The 23,153-nt window shown below is 40.2% G+C and overlaps 1 protein-coding gene and 1 long non-coding RNA gene across 7 annotated transcripts in view; one reads left to right on the plus strand and one right to left on the minus strand.

Moving 5' to 3' along the window:
- GNAS (GNAS complex locus) overlaps positions 1–23,153 on the plus strand; it is a 150,215-nt gene that overhangs the window by 98,851 nt on the left and 28,211 nt on the right. For all 4 annotated transcript variants that reach the window (XM_027442827.3, XM_038166013.2, XM_072026680.1 and 1 more), the window contains exon 5: positions 10,228–10,325. In XM_027442827.3, coding sequence (XP_027298628.1) covers positions 10,228–10,325 — 98 coding nt within the window. The remainder of the gene's footprint in view (positions 1–10,227; positions 10,326–23,153) is intronic.
- The window catches only part of LOC106018981 (uncharacterized), a 33,092-nt gene continuing 10,075 nt past the window's right edge, over positions 137–23,153 (minus strand). The window contains exons 3-6 of one of the 3 annotated variants that reach the window (XR_005260432.2): positions 19,625–19,873; positions 18,923–18,995; positions 2,971–3,712; positions 137–1,788 (exon numbers count right to left, since the gene is read on the minus strand). This is a non-coding gene — a long non-coding RNA (uncharacterized lncRNA). Of the gene's footprint in view, positions 1,789–2,970; positions 3,713–12,066; positions 14,717–18,922; positions 18,996–19,624; positions 19,874–23,153 lie in introns of those variants that run through there. The other 2 variants (XR_011804589.1, XR_011804590.1) reach the window with 2 other exon arrangements.

Consider the following 23,153-nt stretch of genomic DNA (forward strand, 5'->3'; position numbering starts at 1 on the left):
ATAAAAGTCTCCCTTCCGACTTCTATGAACAGAAAAGATAGTAAATAGAAGAGCTAAGCAGTTATAATAATAAGCCTTGGTTTCTATATAGTGATTAATCTCTTGGTTTCTTTGCTGCAGTTCTTTCTGCTATACCTGATTTTGTTGTTAAATGTGGCAGCATCTGCAGAAATGACTTTTGCCACCTTTTGATAATCCAAATTTCCTTGCCTTTAATAAAGCAATTTCTAACTGCAGTGAAAATGGGTACGCTTCAGTTTTGTTCATGAGATGAAGGTATTATTGGCTAGAAAATTAAAGAAACGTGTCCTTTGAATTCTGCAGTGTTTCAGCTGGGGTGTTTATGTAGTTCAGTTGAAATCTGATAAAGTATTTCCTTAAATTGGAGAATATACATTCCAGGACTGTCAGGTGATATTATCTGCAGATCGTTTCTGTAGTGTAGCCATTTTATCGTACAAAAATTAAAAAACACTCTTTTGCTTTATTATTAATTTATTCGATTAGCATTCAAAGTAAACACTAACGCTTTCTTCTGCATTTGTATTTTTATCAAGTAAATTCCCACCATACCATGTTTGTAGGTTCATAAGTTCACATTTAGAAATTCATTTGAAGAAATCATGACTTAATTTCTCTTGATACATCTCCTTTGTTTTCCTCAGAGCAGTCTTAAAGTACAAGAACAGATTAATTCAATTTATGTTGAAAGAGAAGAGCTGTCAGCTGAATTAAACAGGAAATAGGCATAAATTTAATATAGAAATTCTTAAGCATTTTCTGGTTTTAATCACAGTAAGAGACTATCACAAAATACTGGTGTACACATAGATGAAATAAAGTTTCACCTGTGAGCCTGGTTGGCATGGCAGTGGCTTGGCAAGGTTTTCTGTGATAGTCTGTTAAGACAGCAACATAGTAAATGTGCAAATCACCCTTGGATATGCCTTTTGGGCATACAACCAAAAACACCTTTGGGCATCAAATTTCTGTTGTGTTCAAAGACTAGGAAATGTGGTGGTAAACGTGCTTCTAAAAGCCATGAATTTGGGATTTTAATTTAATTTACACTGTGTCAGATAAGTCAAGGATAAGCTCAGACAAGCAAGAAAGTAGCTAATGAGAAAAGTGGGAAAGTATTGTAATCCATCTTACATTTTGATTCTGTCGCGTATTTGTTGCTGTTTTTACATGTCCCTCAGTGCTAAACTTAGAAGTTGTTTTTATCGTTCCAGTACCAAATGCAATATATTGTAGGATGGAAAAGTTGTTCAGTTACCTTTTTACATACAGTCATCAGTGATTTCCCAGCAGGGAGACTTTTATATGGAGCAGAGCTGCAGGGTATGTGCCCTTAGCTTATGAAGTTAGGATGGAATTTAAAGAATCACAACGTCAGGCCCCAGATCTCTAGACAGATCCACAAGCGCAGGCCTTTCACCCTGTGAAGCTCAAGTGGAGGTTGGTGAGAGCTTGTCTGGCCATGAAGGTGTGTGCACTGTGGAGGCAGCCCTGCATGCATGACTCTGTTCTGATCCTGCACACATCTGTTGCTGCCAGGAGTGTCGTGCTTTATAAAGGTACACATCGCTTCCAGTAGAGTCCTGCTTTTCAGAAAACCACCAGATCATCAGGGTTTTCAGCTTGCCTTTGTGGAGGTTACATGTTCCAGCTTTCCAGATTTTCTCTTTTCTGCTTGGTAGGACCAATGAAAAAAGCATCTCCAACTGAGAGTAGCTTTGGCCTTTTCTTTTTCGTGATCTTATTGTGGTGTTCATCATTGCCTTCCTTCAGGTATTTCGGTTGGATTCAGAAACAAACAAACAAACACTTCATTTATTTGAAATACGAGGTGAAGGATATAAATGAGAATTAAAATAGTTTCTGTTTACAAATAATCCTTTTTAAGCACACAGCCGGACTATCCTACAAAGTAGGTAGAACTCTTGGAGTCAAGGCTGCTCAAATGATAATTTTCAGTAATTCTAATTTTCAGTAATTCTAATGGCACTCCTCCAAAAAATAAATACTAAGTTCAGGGTGCAATTTAGGTACTTACACAAGACATTGTACAGTGTAGTAAAGCATGTGCATTTTTTTGTGCATGTATTGAACGACTGTTGTCTTTGATGCTACTGAAAGCATAGAAATATTCCTGACCTGGACTTTTACAAAAGCACGTTTAATTTTTTGTTTTACTTGTAACCTTCCTTGCATATCAGCTATGTAACTTTAAGATATTTTATTATCCTAGGACATTTTTTCAATGTTCCAATAAAAATCAAGACTTCTTAAGCTCTCAGAAAAATTGGATAGCTTTTACTCTTTTAAAATAAATAAATAAATCCTAGAAAGTAAACAGAAGTTTTGATTAATCTCTTGTAAATGTATGCAAGCCTGATCTCCTCACGTAAACAGCATTTGGAGTCTATGAATACTTCTATAAATACAGATTCTACTTCTTCAGAAAGGTTGTATGGTAATCAGTGATCGTTCCTTGGGATTTGTCTTAAGAGAGAGTTCCTTCTTATCCTAAGTCAACTTCTACACTTTTCTGTTGGTGGACATTTCTGTCAAAAATTGGTCTTGTGTTTCCAACCCAAAAGGGGACAGCAAACTTGCAGCGTGATCCCATGTTCAACGTGTTACTCATGGTGGCGTTGTTCTCAGTTGCATAAGGCAATAAAGCCATTTGATTTGACTATTTAAGTTTATTATATATTCATTACACAAAAAGCAACGAAATGACGTAGTATCAAAGACATTTTCCAAACCCTAATTTAAGGCTCAAAGGAAATTCTCAGAGTTTTATTAAACCTTCCTTCCTAGCCAGAGGTCTGTAAAAATAGCTCTTGGTTGCAATGCCTCTGTCACAGCTCTCTGCTGCCCCAAGAGAGAGCTGAAGTGGTACAGACGACTTTTTCCTGAGCCTTTTATGCTAGTAGTAGGTTTAATTCATTAATGAATTACCTTCTGTCCACGTGTAAGTATATTCCGAAGAAGCAGAGGAGTATTGATTACTTGGTTTAAAATTCCAGCGCGGTCTTGACAAATGGGCAGCCCACGCCTGCCGACCTTCCATCCTGGTGCTCTCCCCAAGAGTGAGTTCCTCCTCCCTAACGAGAGCGATGGGTTTTAAATGGGAGCTGTATGAAAGAATTAAATCCGAGCAGTGTTCCAGTATCAACAGCTTAAGCTTCTGTGGTGATGAAATATCTCGTGAAAGTAAAAATAAAAGGGAGATGGTGTGATGATACACTGCTGGAGCCTCTTAACCAAAGGCGCCGTGGGATATAATGGGTATAGAATCACGTGTCGGTACATTTCGCAAATACTGGGGCCTCTTGAAACGTAACAGAGGGAAAAAATGAAAGTTCAAGCTTGACAGGAATTTCTTAAATAAAATTCCCTTCCCATTATCCCTTCTTGCAGCAACATCCGGTTTCGTTTGTACTACTAGAAATGTGGAGATAACGTAAGCAGACGCCCAAAATATTTTAGCCTTGTTCTTCTTTCTAAACACAAAAAACTATCGATAATGAGGCTGAATCCTTGCTGAAAGTATTTCTGACTCAGTTATGGGAAATGCTGAGTTCTCTGGCCTCTCCCAAAGAGTTTTGTATTCGCCTCTGGACATGTGCCAGTAACTGGAGAATATCTTCAACTATTTGTAGGTATGCGTTTCCTTTGTGATATCATCGGCATGTTTTCCCTAAAATAGCAAGCAATAATTAACACTTGTTCACACCATTAGGAATGCAGATGTTTCCCTATTCAAGTAAGTGCCTTATTAAACTGTCTGATTTGACAAATTTAACACGTTGTAGGATCCCTGCCCAAACACGGGGAGAATGACAAGACACCGTTGGCTTCCTTCACTGAGTAGCCTTACAGTCAATAGTAATCGCTTGATTTCGGATATGAGCAGTAAAAAATAAATCAATTTGCTGTGTATTTACCTATCCTGGAAGGAGAAAATCAACCTGTGCAGTTTGTCTGGGAATGCCCCGTGCTGCTGTGCCACCCCGTGACCCCATGGTACCCTAATACAGGTCATTAGGGGAATGCAGCACTGCTGCCTGTCCGTCCCGAAAGCAGAGATCGTGTGCCCCCACCGTACTGAGCATGTTTGTAAAAAGACACAATTTTACAGTTAGAATCTGATTTAGTTTGACCTTTAGTCATTAGGCTTGTAAGTGGATGACCTATTTAAAACTCTTATTATGAAATGCACAACTCCATGGGACACTGAACTTTGCCCAGGAATTGAATCCCAGTTTTAACCACAACATTGTGTAATGGCTGTACACACCTTTTAGTAGGTAGTGTTGTTTTTTCAGTGGCACCGACTTTTGCTGGAATTAGTAAATAAGCTATCTGCTGACAGATCCGCCCTACATTATGGTTTTACAAAGAAAAGGTACTGTTGCACGTCCATGCTAGGGCTCCTGTGAACATGGTGTCATAGTTGCAGTTACTGTGCCAATGTTTTTTCCCTGCCAACATCCTAATGCCTATAAAACATTGCTTCATAAACATTTTTTAAAAGTCTCTTGAGTATTTATATATTTGGAGGGAACAAAACCGTGTAGACAGTATGTCCAGTTTTTCTCTTTCATTTTCTACTAATATTTTATCCTTTTAGAATGTCTCTCAAAAGCCGATCTTGGTTCCTTATTTTTTCCCAGGCCTGGAGCTTGTCTCTTGAGGATTAATTTTTTTAACAACCAAAATACTCAACCTCCATGTTCTTTAACACTTTCTCTGGTTGACTTCTAATAAAACTGCTGTTTACCTGCTGTCACTTACTCAACTTGTTGAAATTTTCTAAAACAAGTAGGATTTTAACTCAATTAGACTCCGCAGAACCATTTTTTAATCCAGGATGGTGGTTAGAGCTTTCTGCGACCGAAATACTGTTTTACAAGCATCCCTTTTACATGATGATTTCTGCTCATGGGTTGTTGTTTTTATTTATCTTTCTCCTCCAGAGGCCTGATTGCATTCCTGTAAGTGAATACAGGCAGTACTCAATTGTTACCTGTTTATTCATTGTATTGGGAAACATTCAGCAGGTGGAGAAGGTGTCTTCTGCTAAACAAAACGTTAATACTTAAACACATTTCTTTTCACATGACTGTGACTGTTAAAGCTCTGTAGTGTTATGGCATGGTGAGGGACAAGGCTTCCTACAATCGGCAAGTCAAGGTCCTTCATATTTGAGTTATCTAAGTCAGACCAGAGAAGGTTTATCCAGATGGTGGATTTTCTCCAAGATTTTATAGTTTCACAGAAGCATGTAGGGATTGTGCCCAGAATTCAAACTACGCCCCTGTGCAGTTTGTACTCATTCAAAGTCAAACCCTGAGTGTTACGTTCATATGCGTGTAACGTTGGCATAATTTTTCCTAAGTGTTCTGCACAAGGATTTTTCTCTTTCGGGTAATGTTAGCACTTTGAAGAGTGTAAAGTCTTGGGAAGAATTCAATTCTCACTTTGCTTGGTGATGCCATGCTGCCTGTCATCAGTTATGTTGACTTTTGTTGCTTTACACAGCTTCAGCTATAGTTTAAACAGGATCTTGGGTGTGTATTGTGTAACTGCAGCTTTTTTTTAAATGGAAAATGACATAACTTGAATATTTTTTGAGTTCTAAGTACACATAAGGCAAGAATGGATAATAGGACCACACTTTTCAAATACTGTGTATTGTTTTGAACCTAATGTTTCATTCCTGTTTAAAGTGGAATATCATCTCAAACCAAAATGTTATTTAGTATTATTTGTTTATTTTAGCTGTTTTATTAGGAGTTCCATTATTAGTGCAAGAGAAACCTGTGTTGATGCTGCTGTAGAGTCTGTTATATTAGGATGTGCCAGCAAATGAATCAGTGTTATGGAAACAAGAAGCAGACATGTAAGGACTAGTTTTCTGGCTATTTCTTTTCAGGAAATTTGCCTGCTACTTTCGGTTAATTTGTTTCCTAACTCATTATATTTAGAGAACTCATACAAATTAGACCTGTTTAACTCAAAAAAAAAAAAAAAAAAAAAAAAAAAAAACCAAAAAACTGTTACTGACTTGATTTTTCTGGTGGCCTCTGAAGCCCCTTTTCCACCTAAATGCATAACAAATCTTGTGGTTTTGCTTGTCTTCCCGGAGAGTTACCCCAGGCTACATACCATGACTCAAAGGGGATGCTGAGGGTTTCGTATGTTATTCTTTTTCTTAAATATTATTACAGAATTGTGGTTAGTGTAGGTGTATTTTTGGGGGTGGGAGGACAGGGGGAATTTTTTTTTTTTTTTTTTTTTTGTGTGACTAGCTAATATGCCTTAATTCCAAAATCACTCATTCTAGTATAACTAAGCTTGTAATAAAGCACGAGTTGAACTTTCTAAGCTTGGTTCAAACTTTTTACTGATGAACACCTACATTCCCTGTTTGCAGTTGTGTAAGTTGGGTCGGCATCAGTCCCTAATTGTGTAAAGATAGATTTGGTGTGGCCCAAAGACAAAAGGTTGTTTAACAAGGGATCTTCATATTTGGCTGTCACAAGTCATGTAGTTAAAAAGAAAAAAAGAAAAAAAAAAAAAAAAAAAGTACTTCTTGGTATAATAATCCATTACTCATTACTTTCGTAGATCCAGATTTTGAAATGCTAATAAAAAGTTCAAAGAATGTGGACTTGAATTCTTTTTCCAGCCCACATGGACAGTTAACAACCATATTGAAAGGATTGCATAAGTACTGCTGATTATAGCTCAGATCAGCAGGACAGCCATAAAGGCACTATTAAGTATTTTATTGCTAATTTGACCTAACAAGGCAAAAACATTGATTATTGTTATCCAGATACTTTCTGGGAAGTTCAGAACTGTTCTTAAAACACAGGGAGGACTCTGCTGAACAGTATGTAACAGTTCTGTCAAACTAAATCTTGGGCTTTTTATTATCAATGTGTTTATGCTAGGGCCAGGAACTGGATTTACTTTTCATCCCACTTAAGAGTCTGATTGCAGAAACTACTCGAAACGTTTTTTTTTTTTTCCACGAGGTATGACGGAGTTGATAAGCTGCTTAAAATAATTGCTTTATTTCAGTTCTGTGCTGGAATATTGTAGTTGAGTGAGGAAGGACTTTGTGCCTCATTTTCATGATGGCTAGAAGGTTCATCTTCCTACAGACTGATAGGTCATTAAAAACTGTGTGATAGTAAGATATTTCAGCCAATCAATATAAGATCTGAACATTTTCATGTTGTGTTCTTGCCTTTTTCTTAATGTCAGCCTGGGTAGATATAGCAAAATTCAAGAGTGGCTACTGGAAAGTGAGGAAGTCTGGGTTTAATGTGGGAGGACAAACTGATTATGGCTATTTTTAAATAATATGTAAGAACGATGGTGGAGAAGAGGCACAGGAGAAGCCTATCAGCAAATGACTGCAGAATGAGGAGACATCCAAGCTTGGGAAGAAACTTTCTAATGAGAGGACTCAGAGTGAGGAGAACATTGGGATACTCTCTCAGCTTATCGTACTGAACAATCCAGGAAATTATCAACTAAATAAGTAATATGTAGTAAAATGTGAACACTCCAGGCAATATTACGCTTCTGCATGTATATTGGTGAATTTCAAACGGGCTCATTGAGGAGACCAGAGTCAGGTATGAGAAAGGTTGTTAGAAGAGATGGACAAAAGCCCAAGAGGAGGGAGAACCATAATGGAAGGGAAAGGGGATGCAAAAGGTTAAATTCGTCTTCTTTCTACTGCCAAGAGAGTTTTACTGTGCCGTGATCTTGTTTCATTAACACAATGTGTCCTTTCACTTTCAATATACATTTGTAGCTGATGAAGAATTATTATGCTTTATTACATTTTTTTATAAACTTATCTTTGTCTAGTTATTTGTTTACTGACTGCAATGCAGGATGAAGAGAGTGTTTTGGGGTATATTTGGAGATAATTGGCTTGGCAGATGCTGACCCCAGTTTGAAGTAGATATCTATTTTAGAACCATGTGTCTGCCAAATAGTTCAATTAACTGTCTGAGGTCTGGTGTAAGTTATCTTGATAAGTTGGAAATTTAGATGGTTTACGTCCATCTGAATCAGCTGCTGTTTCAACAACAACAACAACAAAATACAATTGCCAATTCAATTTTTCAATTAAGACAATTTCCCAACTTTGTAGTAATAAGTTAAACGAGTCATGAGAGGTTCTGTATTAGTTTTTTTGCTGTTAGTTTTAAAAATAAATAAATGAAGCCACCCCAAAATAGTTTTGGTTCAAATATGGTGAGATTCCAGATAGTATCCTCTCTCTTCCTGACTTTCTCTTCCTGCTCATTTTTTACTTAGGAAAGATATTTTTGTCTCAATGCTGTGATACAGTTGAAGATTGAAGGTACTTGCCAGTCTCCCCAACTGCCAAAAAATAGGAAACCTTCAAAATGAACGCGTCCAATGAACATTTCAGCAGTGGGAGGAAGAGAACTGAGGACAGGAATTAATATTGCAATTTATCTTCCTTTAACAATAAATATTTGTACAATCTCTTGATAGTTAAAATCATGTAAAAGCTTACCTACATATGAAAGAAATTCAGGTTTTCTTATTGCTCGTGAACAACTCATAAAAGCAGGGAACAAACCATAAAGATACATCTAATATCATGTATGAAGTTTGTATTGTCTTTAAAAGAAGTAGGAAGAAAAATTTACCATAAAGATCTTTTTTAGATGAATAGTATGCACTTAATATTCTTTGTGTGTGTGTGCACGTGCGTTCAATAGCAATGAAAACAAGATCAATTTTATTATTTGATAGGTTGTTTCCATCACTGGTATTCACAACTGTGTGATCACACGATCACATATGCATCTTCTACCTGCCAAAACTGAGATTGGCTTCAAAATCCACAGCACTGAATTTACTTTTAAGATGCCATTACTTGTCTTGAAGGTGCCCTTCAAAGCATCTTCTGTTGAGATACTGTTCAGGTGGTAGTCAATATCCTGGTAGGAAAGGAGGACTCCTTTCTTTGTGTCACGCTGATAGTAAAAGAATGTAAGACACCGATATCCCAAGAGAGGGAATGATTCCAAAGCTAGTTGGAGTTAATGGAGGGACCTTGAAGCAGTAAAATGGTTATTTAAAAAATAATAAATCCTTTTTCTATAACACACCGCTAATACAAAGAAAAGGGGCGAGGGTGGGGGTGGCAGAATGTATACAGCAACTACTTTAAAGGTTGTGTGCTCTCCTGGGTGCAGAAAAACTGAGTTGGAATAGGGGAACAGAGTCCATTAAAAACCAGAATTAAAGCATTTAGTCCCAAACACTTGAAAAGCTCTGAGATACACCCAGGAAAAGTCCATGGTCATTGATAAAAGTAATGCATCCAGTGGTGCGTGTATTTAAGTTACAAAGATCCTGGTGTTCTTTCTAAGTCTATTCAAAGTTCTTTGATAGCCAGAAATATAATTAATTATAACACACACCCCATTAGAGCCAAAGGGCATCTTTTATATGCAATGAAGGACGGACTTCTGGTTGTGTTTTGTACTTAGGTTACAGCTTCAGCAAACCTAAGACATTGCACTTGGTTTATAATTTTTAAGGTTAAAACCATCAAAACATGATCTGGTTTCGCATCAGTGTATTTTTTCTGAAGCTCAGTATGCTGTTACACTGCGGAAGAACAAATCCGTTGATACAAGCACTAAGATAAAGGTGTCTGTATAGTCCCCAGAAATCCCCACTAACTTGGAAGATGGAAAATTACGTAAAACCTATTCATAATTTGCTGCCTTTATGGAAGAATTACTAAGAAATAGTGTTTCAATGAAGAAAAAAACGTTGACAGACAAATAAACATCATATCAGTGAGCTAAAGAGTGTTATCAAATAGTATTGATTACTAAAAATGCCTACAGAATTGTCATTAATGAAAAGTTAGCCCTTCTTCCAGGACTTCCAAATACAGTTGGACTGGGACAAGATGATCAAGAAGCAATTCTTTAAGTGTTTTAAAGCGTTACAAAGTCAAGACACTAAGAAAGCCAACAGAACAGAACTCATACACAGCTTCTACAAAGATGTTTAATGTTTTTTGTTAAATTGTTGCCCTTTACCATTTCTTACCATGCTAACGATATATTCCTATTTGCTGCTTCTTAGTATAGAATCCTTTTTTTGCTGATAGTATTTTTTTTATTCTTTCAGGAATTTTATGAACATACAAAAACGCTTTGGCAAGACGAAGGTGTGAAAGCCTGCTATGAGAGGTCTAATGAATATCAGCTGATTGACTGTGCACAGTAGTAAGTATCGTTTCTATTCTGCTGTATGCTGACAGTGATATTGGATGTTAATAACAGTGGTTTGGATAGTCCTGATGCTTAGTTTTCCATGCCTTGGAAAAGAAGAGGGTACACTATGGAATGAGTTGCTGTTAATCAGCCATTCAGAGGTGGGGGAAGTTGTGTTCAGTTAGACAATAATATTGGTATTGGAAACCTCACCGATAATTTCAGGTGGTCCTAGCACAGGCTGACAGCAAATTTCCCGCTTCTTCCTCTTACACCAGTTTCTTTCTAAATGACAGTCAACTTCAGATACTGAGCAAGTTTTAATAAGTTGGAAACTATGATGGTGTGAAACGTGCCCATGTTTGCAGCTTTTGAGTTTAGTGCAGTTTATTTGTCTGAAAACAAAGAGAGGGCAGCAACAATCACAGGCAGCAGCCTGTGATCAGTCACCAAGATTTCTGCTTGTGTACCTTCTGCACATATCAGAGAATGATTCATTCCCCTCTGCTATTTATACTGCTGTGATAATTAGTATTGTCATGAGAGAGACTGCTGCATGTTTGCAGTTATTTATCACATATCGCAATAAGGTATGGTTCTGGTTTTTTTTTTATTGCAAGATGTTTGTTGTAATTGTGACAATTGGTACTTTCATTATGTAGGTTCAAGAATTGTAGGACTTAAATTTGGAATATTAAAGGTTAAGACTGCTCTTTATTAGTTTAGACTCTGTTTCTTCTGGAGAAGCTGCAGTAAGTTTTAATGGTCAAGGAAGTGCAAGCTTCTCATTTCGCATAATGGAGGACTGTGGTTTGTCTGCCTTTGCTGAGTCTCGTAGAGAACGTTTGATGAAATAAAATTTGTAAGGTTCTTTTTGTTGTTGTTTGTTTAGATAGACTTAAAGGTAAATCAACAATTAGCTCTGTTTGAAAAGAGACCAGGGAGATGATTTTACTATGACTTGCACAGCTCCAGGTCTCTCGAAGGCTCTTTGAAGTTTTGCCATTGTTTCTAGTGTTTGATGTGCAGCGATGTCTTGCATTAGGTGACTAATGTTTGATCATTCGGCATGGATCTTTTTGAAAGTTCAGTTGCTACAAAAAAAAAAAAAAGTTTTCTGGCAATTGTCCGCTAAATTCTGTCTTTTATAGCATAAAGCTGATAGAAACTGTTAAAAATAGTTTTGTTTCTGATGTTGTTTGGTTATCTGTTAGTGTTTCTGTCTAGTGCTTGTTAGTAGTCATTTTCTGTGACTGGAAGGCACAAGTATTGCAGAGCACTATGGTTTCTTTTGTGTGTTGCTCTTTTTTTGGAAGAGGATGAAATTTTGTTCTGCTGTGATTGTACAGAAGAAAGCTAAAATTGCTATCCTCCCTGATTGCTGGACATTGACTTTTTCATGGGTCAGCAAGACGAATGGCCTTTCTGATGGTTTTACCGTCCTGCTCCATCTAGTGGAACACTGAATTTTACATCATGGGCTGCGGAACCAAAAATAAACCTTATACATTGCTGACAAATTACTGTTTTTTTTTATTGAGATACCATCGCTGTCTCCTAAAAATAGACCATGGTTCTTAAATGTTCAGTTTGGTTGTAAAGTGTATGGCAGTTTCCTTATGGAAGAACCTTTCTAACTGTTAGTACTGGCAGTTCTTGTCCTTTCTGTCGCTTTTGATCGTGCCCTGGTATTGTTTTTAATAACAGAATATGCAAATCAGGAGCTCTTAAATGGCAAAATGTTTGCGTGGAAATCTGACATGATTGATACTTCAAAATTAACCCAGTGAGCACATTCTAAAAAAATGCAGCAGAGGCAGAACACAAAATGCTGCTGAGGTTTTCAAGTAAAGATTTTTAATTTTAACGTGCAAGCTGCTCTCATTAGAGCTAACAGGAATTAAAAGAGAAAGTTGAGCACACTGAAGTGTTGGAGATGTCAGCTCTTTCAGAGAAGAGTCCTGCGTCCTAAACATTTTTCACTTTTGAAGATCCGTGTTTAAAACAAGAAAAGCTTACTTAAAATGGAAAGCAGAAAAGTGTCTTTTCTCTTTCAAGACCAGTTCAGCTTCAAAAAAAAAAAAATCCTTTCTTGCTATTAAAAGTAGAATAAATTGTTAAGTATTAATGGAGTCTTAGTTTGGAGAACTGCTTTAAAATTCTAAACAGCGTTTTTTTATTGCTGTTTTTAATTTTTTGTATTCCTTTTTTTTTTTTAAGTGTGGGTTGCTTGGTGTAAAGCTTGTCTTGCTATGGAGTCATTTCACATTCTACATTTAAAAAAAAATATCACTCTTGTGATTTATACGGTTATATATAGGAAGCTTTGCAAAGTGCACTGCAAATAGTTTGTTCCAAACGTACAAATTAATTTTATCCCTTTTAGGATAGTAAAGAGTGCATATTGCACAGGGCTTTGGTAGGCTTTCAGGAATGTTAATATCAAAATGAAATTCATTTCTGCTTCTGCCAAACTGGAATGAAATACATGCAAAGCTTCTTTAAGGCTATGTGAGCGTTTCGGGGCTGGTTTCTGTCATCCATCGGCAGGGAAGAGCCGTGGCAGGGCTGGTGGTGTTCCCTGTTCGGCCAGGCTGAAGCACCTGCATCCCTTCTGGCAGCTTTTGGGAAATGGCCCCAAACTCCCCTCGCTCCTCTCGCTTCCATCGTTGTTAACAGTGCGGTAGTCAGGTACTGAGTGCTGGGGAGAGGTGTGAGGATTGACCCCGCTCCTTCATGCTTGATGCTGCTGCTTTTACAGTTGTGCTTTTCATGGATAGGACCTGGCTCTCCATGTGGGAACTCAGTCCAACATCAGGTCCTCCTAGAGCTAGGGACTTGTTAACCTATGGCGCAGCTTCAGGACGTTGAAGCATCTTGAAAAGAAAGATACTGAGGAAATGGAGACTTAAACTCTTGCAGAGCTTGTGCTGAGGAAAGCAAACAAGTTGGTTTGTCACAAATTCTTGTAGATGAACACAGGAAAAATGCCACTTCGGGCTACTTGTCCTTCCTAGGAGAGTGGGAACGAAGATAATTCTCGTCCAAACGTGTTCTAGCTACGTAACACTAACGTAGGTACGAGGAGTCTAGCAGTGGTATCTGTCACCTGTTCCTGAGAAGTACCTTTAAAGGCTGCACTTCTTTGTGCTGACTTGCTGAAGTTTCTCGGTGCCTCCCCAGCAGAAGCTCCCGTTAACCCCGTCTGTGCGCTTCTGTCACTGCTCTCCCGAACTCCTGGCCTCGGCTCAGAGCAGAAGACCTGAGAAAAGCTCCAGGTACCAGCTTCGGGCTTTTCATTTAATCTCACTGGTGAGCTTCAGAGGTGTAAAGCTGGGAGGCTAGGCCAGTAACCTCATCTGTTGGAGAGCCCTGCTGGTATCCTGCCCTTCCTCCTCAGGCTTACTGACTAAATGGAAGCGTCACTTCAGAGGAGCCCTGTTGGTGTTGAAGGGTAGCTGCCTCTGCTCATCCTGAGCTTTACTGTACTTCCTGCCGGAGCATATTTCACAGTCCTGGGAGAAAGGAAAGGAGGCTCTTTCCCTTTCTTAGCTCCATTTATGAAGTAATTAGTTCCAATTCTGCTTCTAGGACAGCAAGGTCTGGGAGGCTGTCACCAGCTTCTCTCTGTGGAGAATTGTTTTAGCTGTGAGGAGAGGGCAGTACCTGAGAGGAGAGCAGATTTGATTGCTCCCGCATATTTTGGGGATGTATATAGAAGAGAACGAATGTTTTAACTGGAGCAGCCATGTGATACTCCTTTTGGCTAATAATAAACAGAAGAATGCAGAAGTGTCTAGAATATAGAAAATCCCAAATGGCGATGAGTGATTTACCATCCTTCACATTTCTTTCCTGCAGGTGCAGGATTTCATTTTATTCAGAATATACTACTTAAGATTGGGAACCTAGGAGCCGTTTCCACTGTGATGTGCCAAATCCTGCATGTCAAATCTCTGCGTCCTGTCAAGTATAAACACACATGATCTCTTTGAAGTGTTGATGCTGCTAATACTTCTACCTTGGTTTTCGTTTGTGGATCTCTGTTCTTAAAGCCTCACAAATACACTGCAGAGTAGCTGGAATAAGTAGGATCTCTTTCATACAAATGGGTTATTGGTGGCATGAAGGCTTGGAGGATACAAGCACAGTCTTGTAAGTCCAAGTTGATGTCAGTAGCCTCTGGATCAGCTTTGCAGCAAATCAAAAGCAAAGCCCGGGTACCTAAGCCTCCTAGTGTTTTTCTCTAGTCTTGTTACTATTAGGAAGCGCCCACAAATACTTGATTTTTTGTTTTATCTAGCCTTGGCTCAGCTCGATTCCTTGGCCACCAGTATGATTTTTGCTTCATTTTCTGCTCTGCTTTCTCTGCATATCTCCCAGCTGACGCTTCCTGGTTTTGGCTGGGGTGGAAAAGGAAATAATGTGAGAGACAGTATTTGCAGCCCATTTCACACCCTCCGCTATCAGGAAGGGCTGGAAGTAGCATGAGGGAGCCTATTCTCACGCTATTTCCTGCTTGAAAGCCTCGCCGTGTTTTCTCCCGCTGCCTGCCATTTCGGGGAAGGAGAAAGCCCGGGGAGGTTGTGGTGTAGGTGCAGTGAGTTGGATTTCTCGAACTTCAGCACCAGCAGAGCCACTCTGATAGCTTGAAACTGTGCCAGGCTGCTCCAGAAGGGCTTTATGAGAAGGATTTTTGAAGATGTTTGTTTTTAAAATACTTATCAAAGAAAGGGGGAGAGTGCAGCTCTTAGCTGACTGCTGTGCAGAGCTGCTAAAGGATCAGCAGATGTGGACGTGCTGTTTTCTTAATATCTGCTGTGTTAAGGGTTGTAAATTCTTTATATTTTTATTAGGATTTACGGTTTCACTTCTGGGTTCGCTGAGTTATAAGAGCAATTAAGAGCCCCAATCTGAGTACTTAATGATTTTCTTCCTTGTTGATTTCTCTTTGTGATGAAGTTCCTTTCGGAGATCATACAGTAAAGTGCATTTGCTGAAAGTCTTACCTTTTTAAATAGCAGCTGATTTATCAGTGGTACTGTTAGTCTAGTTTCTTATTCATATTATTTATTACTTTTTCTTTCTTTTTGCTTTTTCTAATTACTGTAGTTCTGGCAGAGCAGTTCCTCTTGTCTCCTCCAGGTCTGTGAGCTGTGCTGAGTACTCGCATTTGACAGGACAGGAATTTCCCCGGCCTATATTCCTGGCATACACAAGCTTCTTATGGGCATTAGCAATTATATTGTTAAACATTCCTGTGTGGAAGACTAACATTCATGTCTCCTTTTGCTGATTTAAAGCTGATGAGCTTGCCTACTGCTGTGTGAATTCTTTGGCAAGCCAAGGACCAGACCCGGATCACCTCGTTGCTTATCCGTTCGCTTAATCATAAAACCACCTTGCTTTTGTTCCAGAGCACTTAGAGATCATTGAATTAGGGCCTTGTCTCTATTCTTCTTTATCCTGAAGTACCAGAGGTTTATGTTTTAAACGAAGCTACATTTCAGGTAAAAGTAAATAAACCCTGGGTTATATTTTCTCCCCAGTTCATGGGGTCATTAGGTGCACACGGAGGTTGCTGTAGACAACAGGAAGCACAGTCACTCCTGTGCTTGCATGACTTCACTGAAGTCAGGACCAACAAAATGAGTCCAAATATATAAGTAGCCTGAATTATTCCTAACTATTCCAAGTGTCTGCCCTTCCTTGCTGCCTGTTGGTAGCAGGGATGTGCCTGCTGGCAAGTGCTGTGAAAACCAGATTACCTAAATTTAGCCAATAAATGGATTATGAATCCAACACATGTTCCCACTGTTGTCACAGCTAATCATAAATTCATAATTTCAACCTACACTCAACCCCAGATAAACTTCTCTGTCTCTAAAATAAATTACATCACAGTATGAAGCAAGATAAAACAAAAGGTGTCCTGGAGTAGCTTGCTTGAGTATTCAGAATTAGGAGCACTCAAATGAAAACGTTAAAGTTAATGAGCCGTAATGGCAGAAAGACCTTTTTACAAGTCCAAAATGTGAGTGGAATAGAAGAGAACAGTTCAGTTGGAAGGGACCTTCAAAGACAATCTAGTCCAGCTGCCTGACTTGTTCAGGGCTGACCGAAAGTTAAACAGGGGCATTGTCCACATGCCTTGCACACTGACGGACATGGGGCATCAACCACTGTGGAGCCTGGTTCAGTGGTTGACCACCCTCACAATACAGAATATTTTTCCTCACGTCCAGTTTAAGAAGATAAACCACAGGCATCTGAGGTGTGTGTGAAGACCACCACATCGTTCTGAATTATTCTGAAAGGGAATTACTCTGCTTCGGGAATCTGACTGCTGTCTCCACTTTCACTCCACCACTTTTACCCCCCGCACCCGTCACGTTCATTCATTTGCCACATTTATTTGTCCTTTGTTCCACACATCTGTTAACGTGTCAGTTCCTTTCTGGCTTTTTGCTGCAGATGCAACTTCCTTTCCATGTCTTGTTGGAAATTTTAGGGATTAGCCTTCAGCTGAGGGCAGGGAAGGCCTGATCAGAGACCGGCATGTGAAGGCTGGGCCAGAACTCTTTCCTGATCCAGTCCGGCAGCCAGATTGTGGTGCTTTGCCTTCTGTTTTAAGCATATCACTTGCTCGTGCCTGCAAGAGTTGAGGATAAGCCATCCTGCGAGTCTTCATAGATGCCTGATTTCTGAGAAATGAACTTCCATTTCCACTGTGTGCTGCGTTTGCTTTCACATGCAAATGGAGCATTTGCTCATGCAACAGCTGTTTCTGTGTTTTAGTAACAGTATTTACTCAGATTAGGCATGCATTTGCTCAAGCATATTTCTAAAACTTTGGCATGGCTTTTAACATTGTATTTTACAAAAATTGTCAGTAAAATAGGCTTTCTCTGTGATCGTAAGTAGAAAGCAAAGTTCAAACAAAGAAAGTAAAATTATCTTGAGCTTTTTGAAAGCAAACATCAGATGCACGTTTTTGTAATAGCTTTTGTTGGTTTGGTTCAGTAGTACCTGAACCTTTTAGGCAGTGTGTATCTGATACCTGTCCGTGCTTCTGTTTTGTTCCTGTGGCCCTGTGTTCTGCAAGCGTACAGAACCCAATGCAGCACATTTTTTTGTGGATGAAGGGGAAGAGTCAAAATGCAAACACAAGGAGATGGAATAGAAGCCAAAACCTTCTGTTAGCTGAACTTGTAAGGATTTCTGCATCTTGATGGCAACAGGCTTCCCATTCCTCATCCTTCTCCCATCCTCAAAGTTTTTGTTTTGACATTAATAGTGTGTGAGAGAATATGATAGAAATATGTGGAAAAATGAATCTATTGTCCGCTAAGGCTTTTGGAAGAGATCTTGTGAATATTGTATTGTTCTCTGGTTGATAGGCATAAGTTTGTAATAAAATGAAAATTAGTGAAATACAGTTAACTGTGTAACAGCAAGCACCTTGTTAGTGTATGATTCGTATACCTGTGTATGCCTGAAGCTAAATTCATTTGGGGTTAGTTGTGCAAAATAGTTTAAAAGTTACCCTCTTGTAAAGTGAGGTTTCTGACTTTTAATCAAGGTGGACTTTGAAATCCTTTTCACATGGTCATTAATTCATAGGCTTTTTGGGGGTTGGGGTCAGATGGTGACGTGTAATGTTGGTGATTATTTGTTACGTTCTGAGGCTTCATAAGTCCTTTTGCACTTAATTAAAATGACCGATATCATAGAATCACAGAATATCTGAGTTGGAAGGGACCCACAAGGATCGTCAAGTCCAACCGCTGGGTCCCCAAAGGACCACCCCCCCCAAAAGAAATACAAAAAATCAGATCATGTCTAAGAGCGTTGTCCAAACGCTTCTTTAACTCTTGTCAAACAAAGCTTGATTTATGCATTCAAAGTCCTGACTAAATATGCAACCCATTTAGAGTGGTTAATCTGTGTTAGTATAGACTCGACACGATACAATTTATTCATGAAATCAGTATGTTGCATTGTTACGCAAGGTCATTAACCATGGCTTGTAACACAGCATTACTGCACCAGTTCCATTTTGTTTCATAATAGTAAAGATAGGGACAAATTCAGTAGCCTAGACCCGTCCTTACAGGAGCTGCCCTGAAGTAAGTGGAGTTTAGCCTGTGAGTTAATTCAGTAACAGCTGGGTTCAGACGCTGGTGATCGCGTGCATTCGGTGGTGTCCTGTCCAAAAGCCTCTCACCCTTTAAGCCATGCTGTGCGTGCGTGGATTGAGGTGATATCAGTGGACACTGTACCAAGCTGCTAGGGGCAAGCTGACAGATAGTAAGCGACCACCGGGTGGGTTTGCTGCAGGTTCCTCACGTGCACAAAGGCAATGGGAAGAGCTTCGGGTCTTACGAGGGCACAGGTTTCTTTGGTTTGGCTTCCCTACGCATGGACCTCATGCATGGTGTTGCTCTGCTGCTTTTGTTTTTTAATTTTATTTTCACTAGACACAGAACAGCCTTGTTCTGGCAAGGGAAGTGTGGCAAAGTTTTATATGTATTGAACTGACCCTAAAATATCTCTGTTTGCTGCAGGTGAAACTTCTCTAATCTCGTTTCTCCAAAAATTGCACATACCTGAAGTAAATTTGATCCAGTAAAACGGTGGCTCCCTGGTAGAGCATTGCATCCACAGTGATCCTCAAATCGCCTGTGTGTTGTGAAGAGACGTAGCGGTCAGTATAGGGTTAGAATGAATTGCTGAGGTTAAGCAGTGGTAATTAGAGGGGGAGTTGCAGTTATGTCAACTCTGTAAGGTGGTCGTGCACTCGGGGCACATTACATTTGTCTGTCTCCTGAAGTTTTAACCTTGAATTGTAAAAATGTGCTCAGTTTTAGTAAAATTTGAATTACTATATTGAAAGACAGAGCAAGCAACATCTTGAACTGCTAGCATCAGACTGGAGAATTGTACAGGGGGGTTGGATTACTGGGGTGGCAAAAAGGCGTAGCAGTCGAGTCCTGAGAATCATCAAAGCAAGCGCTAAAATCACACTGTTAGTTCCTCAGGACTAATTTCAGTCACCCCTTTTATCACATGCCTTTGCTACCAGCCTTTGTGCAGACAGAAAAGGCCCCGACCGCGGCTTAGTTTGGGCCGTGGTTCGCTCAGGCAACTCGATCCGCTGCAGAAGCAGCGAGGAGAAGGCTGCCAGAGGGGCTGGAGCCGCCTTCGCTGGGGATCCTGCAGGGGGAAATCCACAGGCGCCGGGCACACTGTGGGTAAGTGCGGGAGGGGACGAGCAGGAGCGCGGGGTCCGTGCACCACCGCCGCCTTACCTGGGCGGCACGCAGCCCGCGGGGCTTTGCTGAGAGGCTCCTGGCCCACACTGACAGCACAGGAGGCACTGTTGGGATGCAGCTGTGCCAGCACCGTCAGGGTTTCATAGTTGTCTTGCCGCTGTGAGCGGGTGGCTGCTGGCCTCGGCGTCTGCCATTCGTGCTGCGCGCCGCCAGCAAACACCACAGCTTTGGGAGCGTGGGCTGGGTGTTTTTGTGGGAGCGCTTATCGCTCCTGCTGTGCTGCTGCTGAAAGAGGAACACTTCAAGATTAGAAGATGACAATTAGGAGAATACTTTTATCAAGCTGAGACCTAAACTGATGTTGTAGGACCTCATTAAAGACTTGCTTTGGGGGGGGGGGGGGGGGGGGGGGGAAGGAATTAAAAGTAACAATTCTGAAAGATAGGAGGCAACAATAGAAAATTTCTGCTACGAGGATGAAATGAGGCCAGTACGTTCGCTGGTACAACGTGAAAGCACCGGGTTCAATTCCCAATTATTCCCTGGGCTGAAATACAGCAAATACATCCCTGTGGCCCTAGCGAAGGAGCACGCCCTGTTGCTGACTTGCCCGTTCTCTGCTTTCTTTTCCTCTGCTGTGAACTCCGGGGCTCGATAATACTCTGAAACCATTCCTTCACCGGGAATTTTAATTTAAATTTCTTTTGTCTGGGTGCTTGCCTCATTCACAGGTGTTGCTGAATTTATTATCTTTGCGAGACCCCTGACAAAGATGTCTGCATTGCATTTGGTAGAAATTTACCAGCAGGCTCCAAAGTTTATTGAGACCATGTGCTTTGCATGCAGAGAACATGGCCATAAAGTCCTAAATGCAGGAGAGGCAGGCTGGAAATAAGAAAATAGATTATCTCATATTAGGTGAACAAGTTTAGCAAACTGAAGCTGGATGTAATGTATCACAGAACATTATTTATTGTAATACTGCCTGTTGCGCTCCCTGTAGTGCAAATAAAATCAGGGTTTTTTAATCTTAGGAAGTATTTCTAACAGCATGTGACTTAGTCCTAAAGGAACTCAAAACGCGAACTGATTTTAAGTGTGATTAAGAACATTTTGTAGGCAGGATCTCATTGATAGGTTTTGTGATTTGGAACCGTGCTTTTGAACGGATTGCTCTGCAATACATTATACATTGATTTTTGTATCTGAAACGTTAAAATCAATTGTTACGCTTAACTCTAATTGCGTTAACTATATTTGTATTGTGATACACTAAGTCTCCAAGAAGGATATCTGCAGATAAGGCCAAGTTGCAGCACGCAGGTGAGGCTTTCGATATCTGGCCACGCGCGGTGTGCTGCCGCCCCACCAGCTCTCCGGGAAGGCTCCTGGCTTCCGTGGATACTCTGCAAGGTTCCCCTGCCCCCAAAGGGCTTATGTAAACGGCAGCCTGAGTAAAAGCTAGCAAAGAGCTATTTTTAGCAAGCCTGTTGCAGCTGGGGGAGGGCAGGAGCCTTGGGTCATGCAGGAGGGTGTAGCAAAGGAGGGCTCCTGGGGGCCGCATCTAGCCCTGCTCATGTGGCCTGGCAGTGCTGCATGATCAGTACAGAGAGATTTGGGGCTTTGCAATTAAAAAAAAAAAAAAAAAAAAAAAAAAAAACAGAAAAAAAACCAAACTGCTTAAACTTAGGCAATTTTTATAAATAAATTGAAAAAAAAAAAAAGTGATGTGCAAGCAAATTGTGTTAATTTGCTGCTTCTGTTAATGCTGGTAATACTTGCAAAGGTGCTGAAGGCCATGACTGGAATGCCCCATCTGCCACGTTTGCTACTGTGGCTTCTCAGCTGAATTTTACCTATTTCTGATGTTCTAAAAGCAGTGGCAGATCAGAAGAGTTGGGCATTGTGAAGCCTTAGGTCCAGCAAGGCAATTATTTTTTCTTGGGTATCTTCATAAAGAGCGTGTCTGGTTTTCTTTGGTATTGTTGGGTCTCAACAGCAAAGTGAGCCTTATTCGTTTGAGTTTGCAGGTTGGTATTTTATTTTGGTCCATTCATTAGCTCTGCCATCAGCATGTGCTCCATGAAGAACAAGTTTTACCTTCTTCAACATCAGTATAGGAGCTCATAGCAGTGAAAAACCCTTGGATGATTTTTTTAAGTGTGAGATATTAAATGAAATCAGACAAGTGAAGGATGTTCAGTCCTTCATGGGACTGATGCCAGTACCATCAACAATCCTGGTGCAGTGAAATGGTTTGGTAGAAGCGGTGAGGACAAACTTAGAGATCCCTCCTCCCATCTCAGCAGATCAGATGATGGATTTCCCACATGGGCATTTCAGACTCTTAAGATCCTGCTAAATGGAAAGTTTGCTTTAAAACTAAGGTGTGTGGTATGGAAGAAACATGAAATAGTTTTGTCTTCTGTGAGATACAAGTGCAATATACTCATCATTATCACAGTGCTCTATCAAGGGAACAAGTAATTAAAACGTCGCACTTTAAAGAACTATTTAGAGAGAGTTTTGGAGAAGAGCATGTCAGATTGTAACTGACTTTATCGTGATTTATGTGGATAGCTCAGTAACTTTGCAAATACCCATATGCTCCGTGTTACGAATTCCTCTGTGCTCTCTCTGAGTGCTTTTGTAGGGTGAGATCCTTGACCCTTGGCCACTGCCCCTGGAGCATCTCACTGTCCACCTCTGTTCCATGGAGCGGAACTCCTCTAAGGGCCGCACATCTCGTTAGCAAAGAGCATTGATCATTTCCACAAGCTCTCTTCAGGCAGCAGGAGCTCTGTTTGTGTTTTTGTCTCCACCTCCTCCTGGTGCCTGCAGGTTGGTAACTGGGAGGCTGCGAGGCGCCATGCCTCCTCCTAAGGTGACCAGAGAGCCGGCACGGACAGGCCAGAGCAGAATTGCTTTCATTTTAAATAAATAAATAATGATAATAATAAAAAAAAATGTCCTAAAACCAATCCTGGCCTTCACCCAGTTTTTAGGATCAGAAGTGGCTGAGCCATTTCCCAGTTTCAACCTGATCGGAGCCAAGCCTTACCAGACTCTTGTGAAGTCGTGGCTCCGCTGCTGCTTAATTGCTTCTTGTTTCGAAAGATAATTAGGAACTTTATTTAAAAATAGTAACTTTAGTGTTCAGTCCATTAAATTTGTCACCAAGTTATTTTCATTAAGACTCCCAGCTGTTTTCTTATTGGAATTGTGAACTAAAAATAGGTAGGATTTCTGCTGTTGTGTGCAGAGGCCGGCACCGTACCTCCATTCCAGTCCTGACTTTTCCTAATGATGTGAAATGTGTTTGTTTCCCTCGGCGCTTTCTCCTGGCTGTATTTAAGAAGGTCCTGCTAATTATGCCAAAATTGTGCACTGTGGTTTTCTGATAAAGTCACGTGCCTGTAAAGAATATGAAACTGATTTCCCTCAAGACAAGTCTTACAAATGAAAGATTCGTGCCGCACCCAGTACATTTTCTTTTTTCATCAGACTGTAAGAGATGTTTGTAATAAATCAACAAATACCTTTTGAAAAAACACAAACAAACAAT

This window comes from Anas platyrhynchos, chromosome 21 (assembly GCF_047663525.1).
Source record: "Anas platyrhynchos isolate ZD024472 breed Pekin duck chromosome 21, IASCAAS_PekinDuck_T2T, whole genome shotgun sequence".
Classification (NCBI taxonomy): Eukaryota; Metazoa; Chordata; class Aves; order Anseriformes; family Anatidae; genus Anas; species Anas platyrhynchos.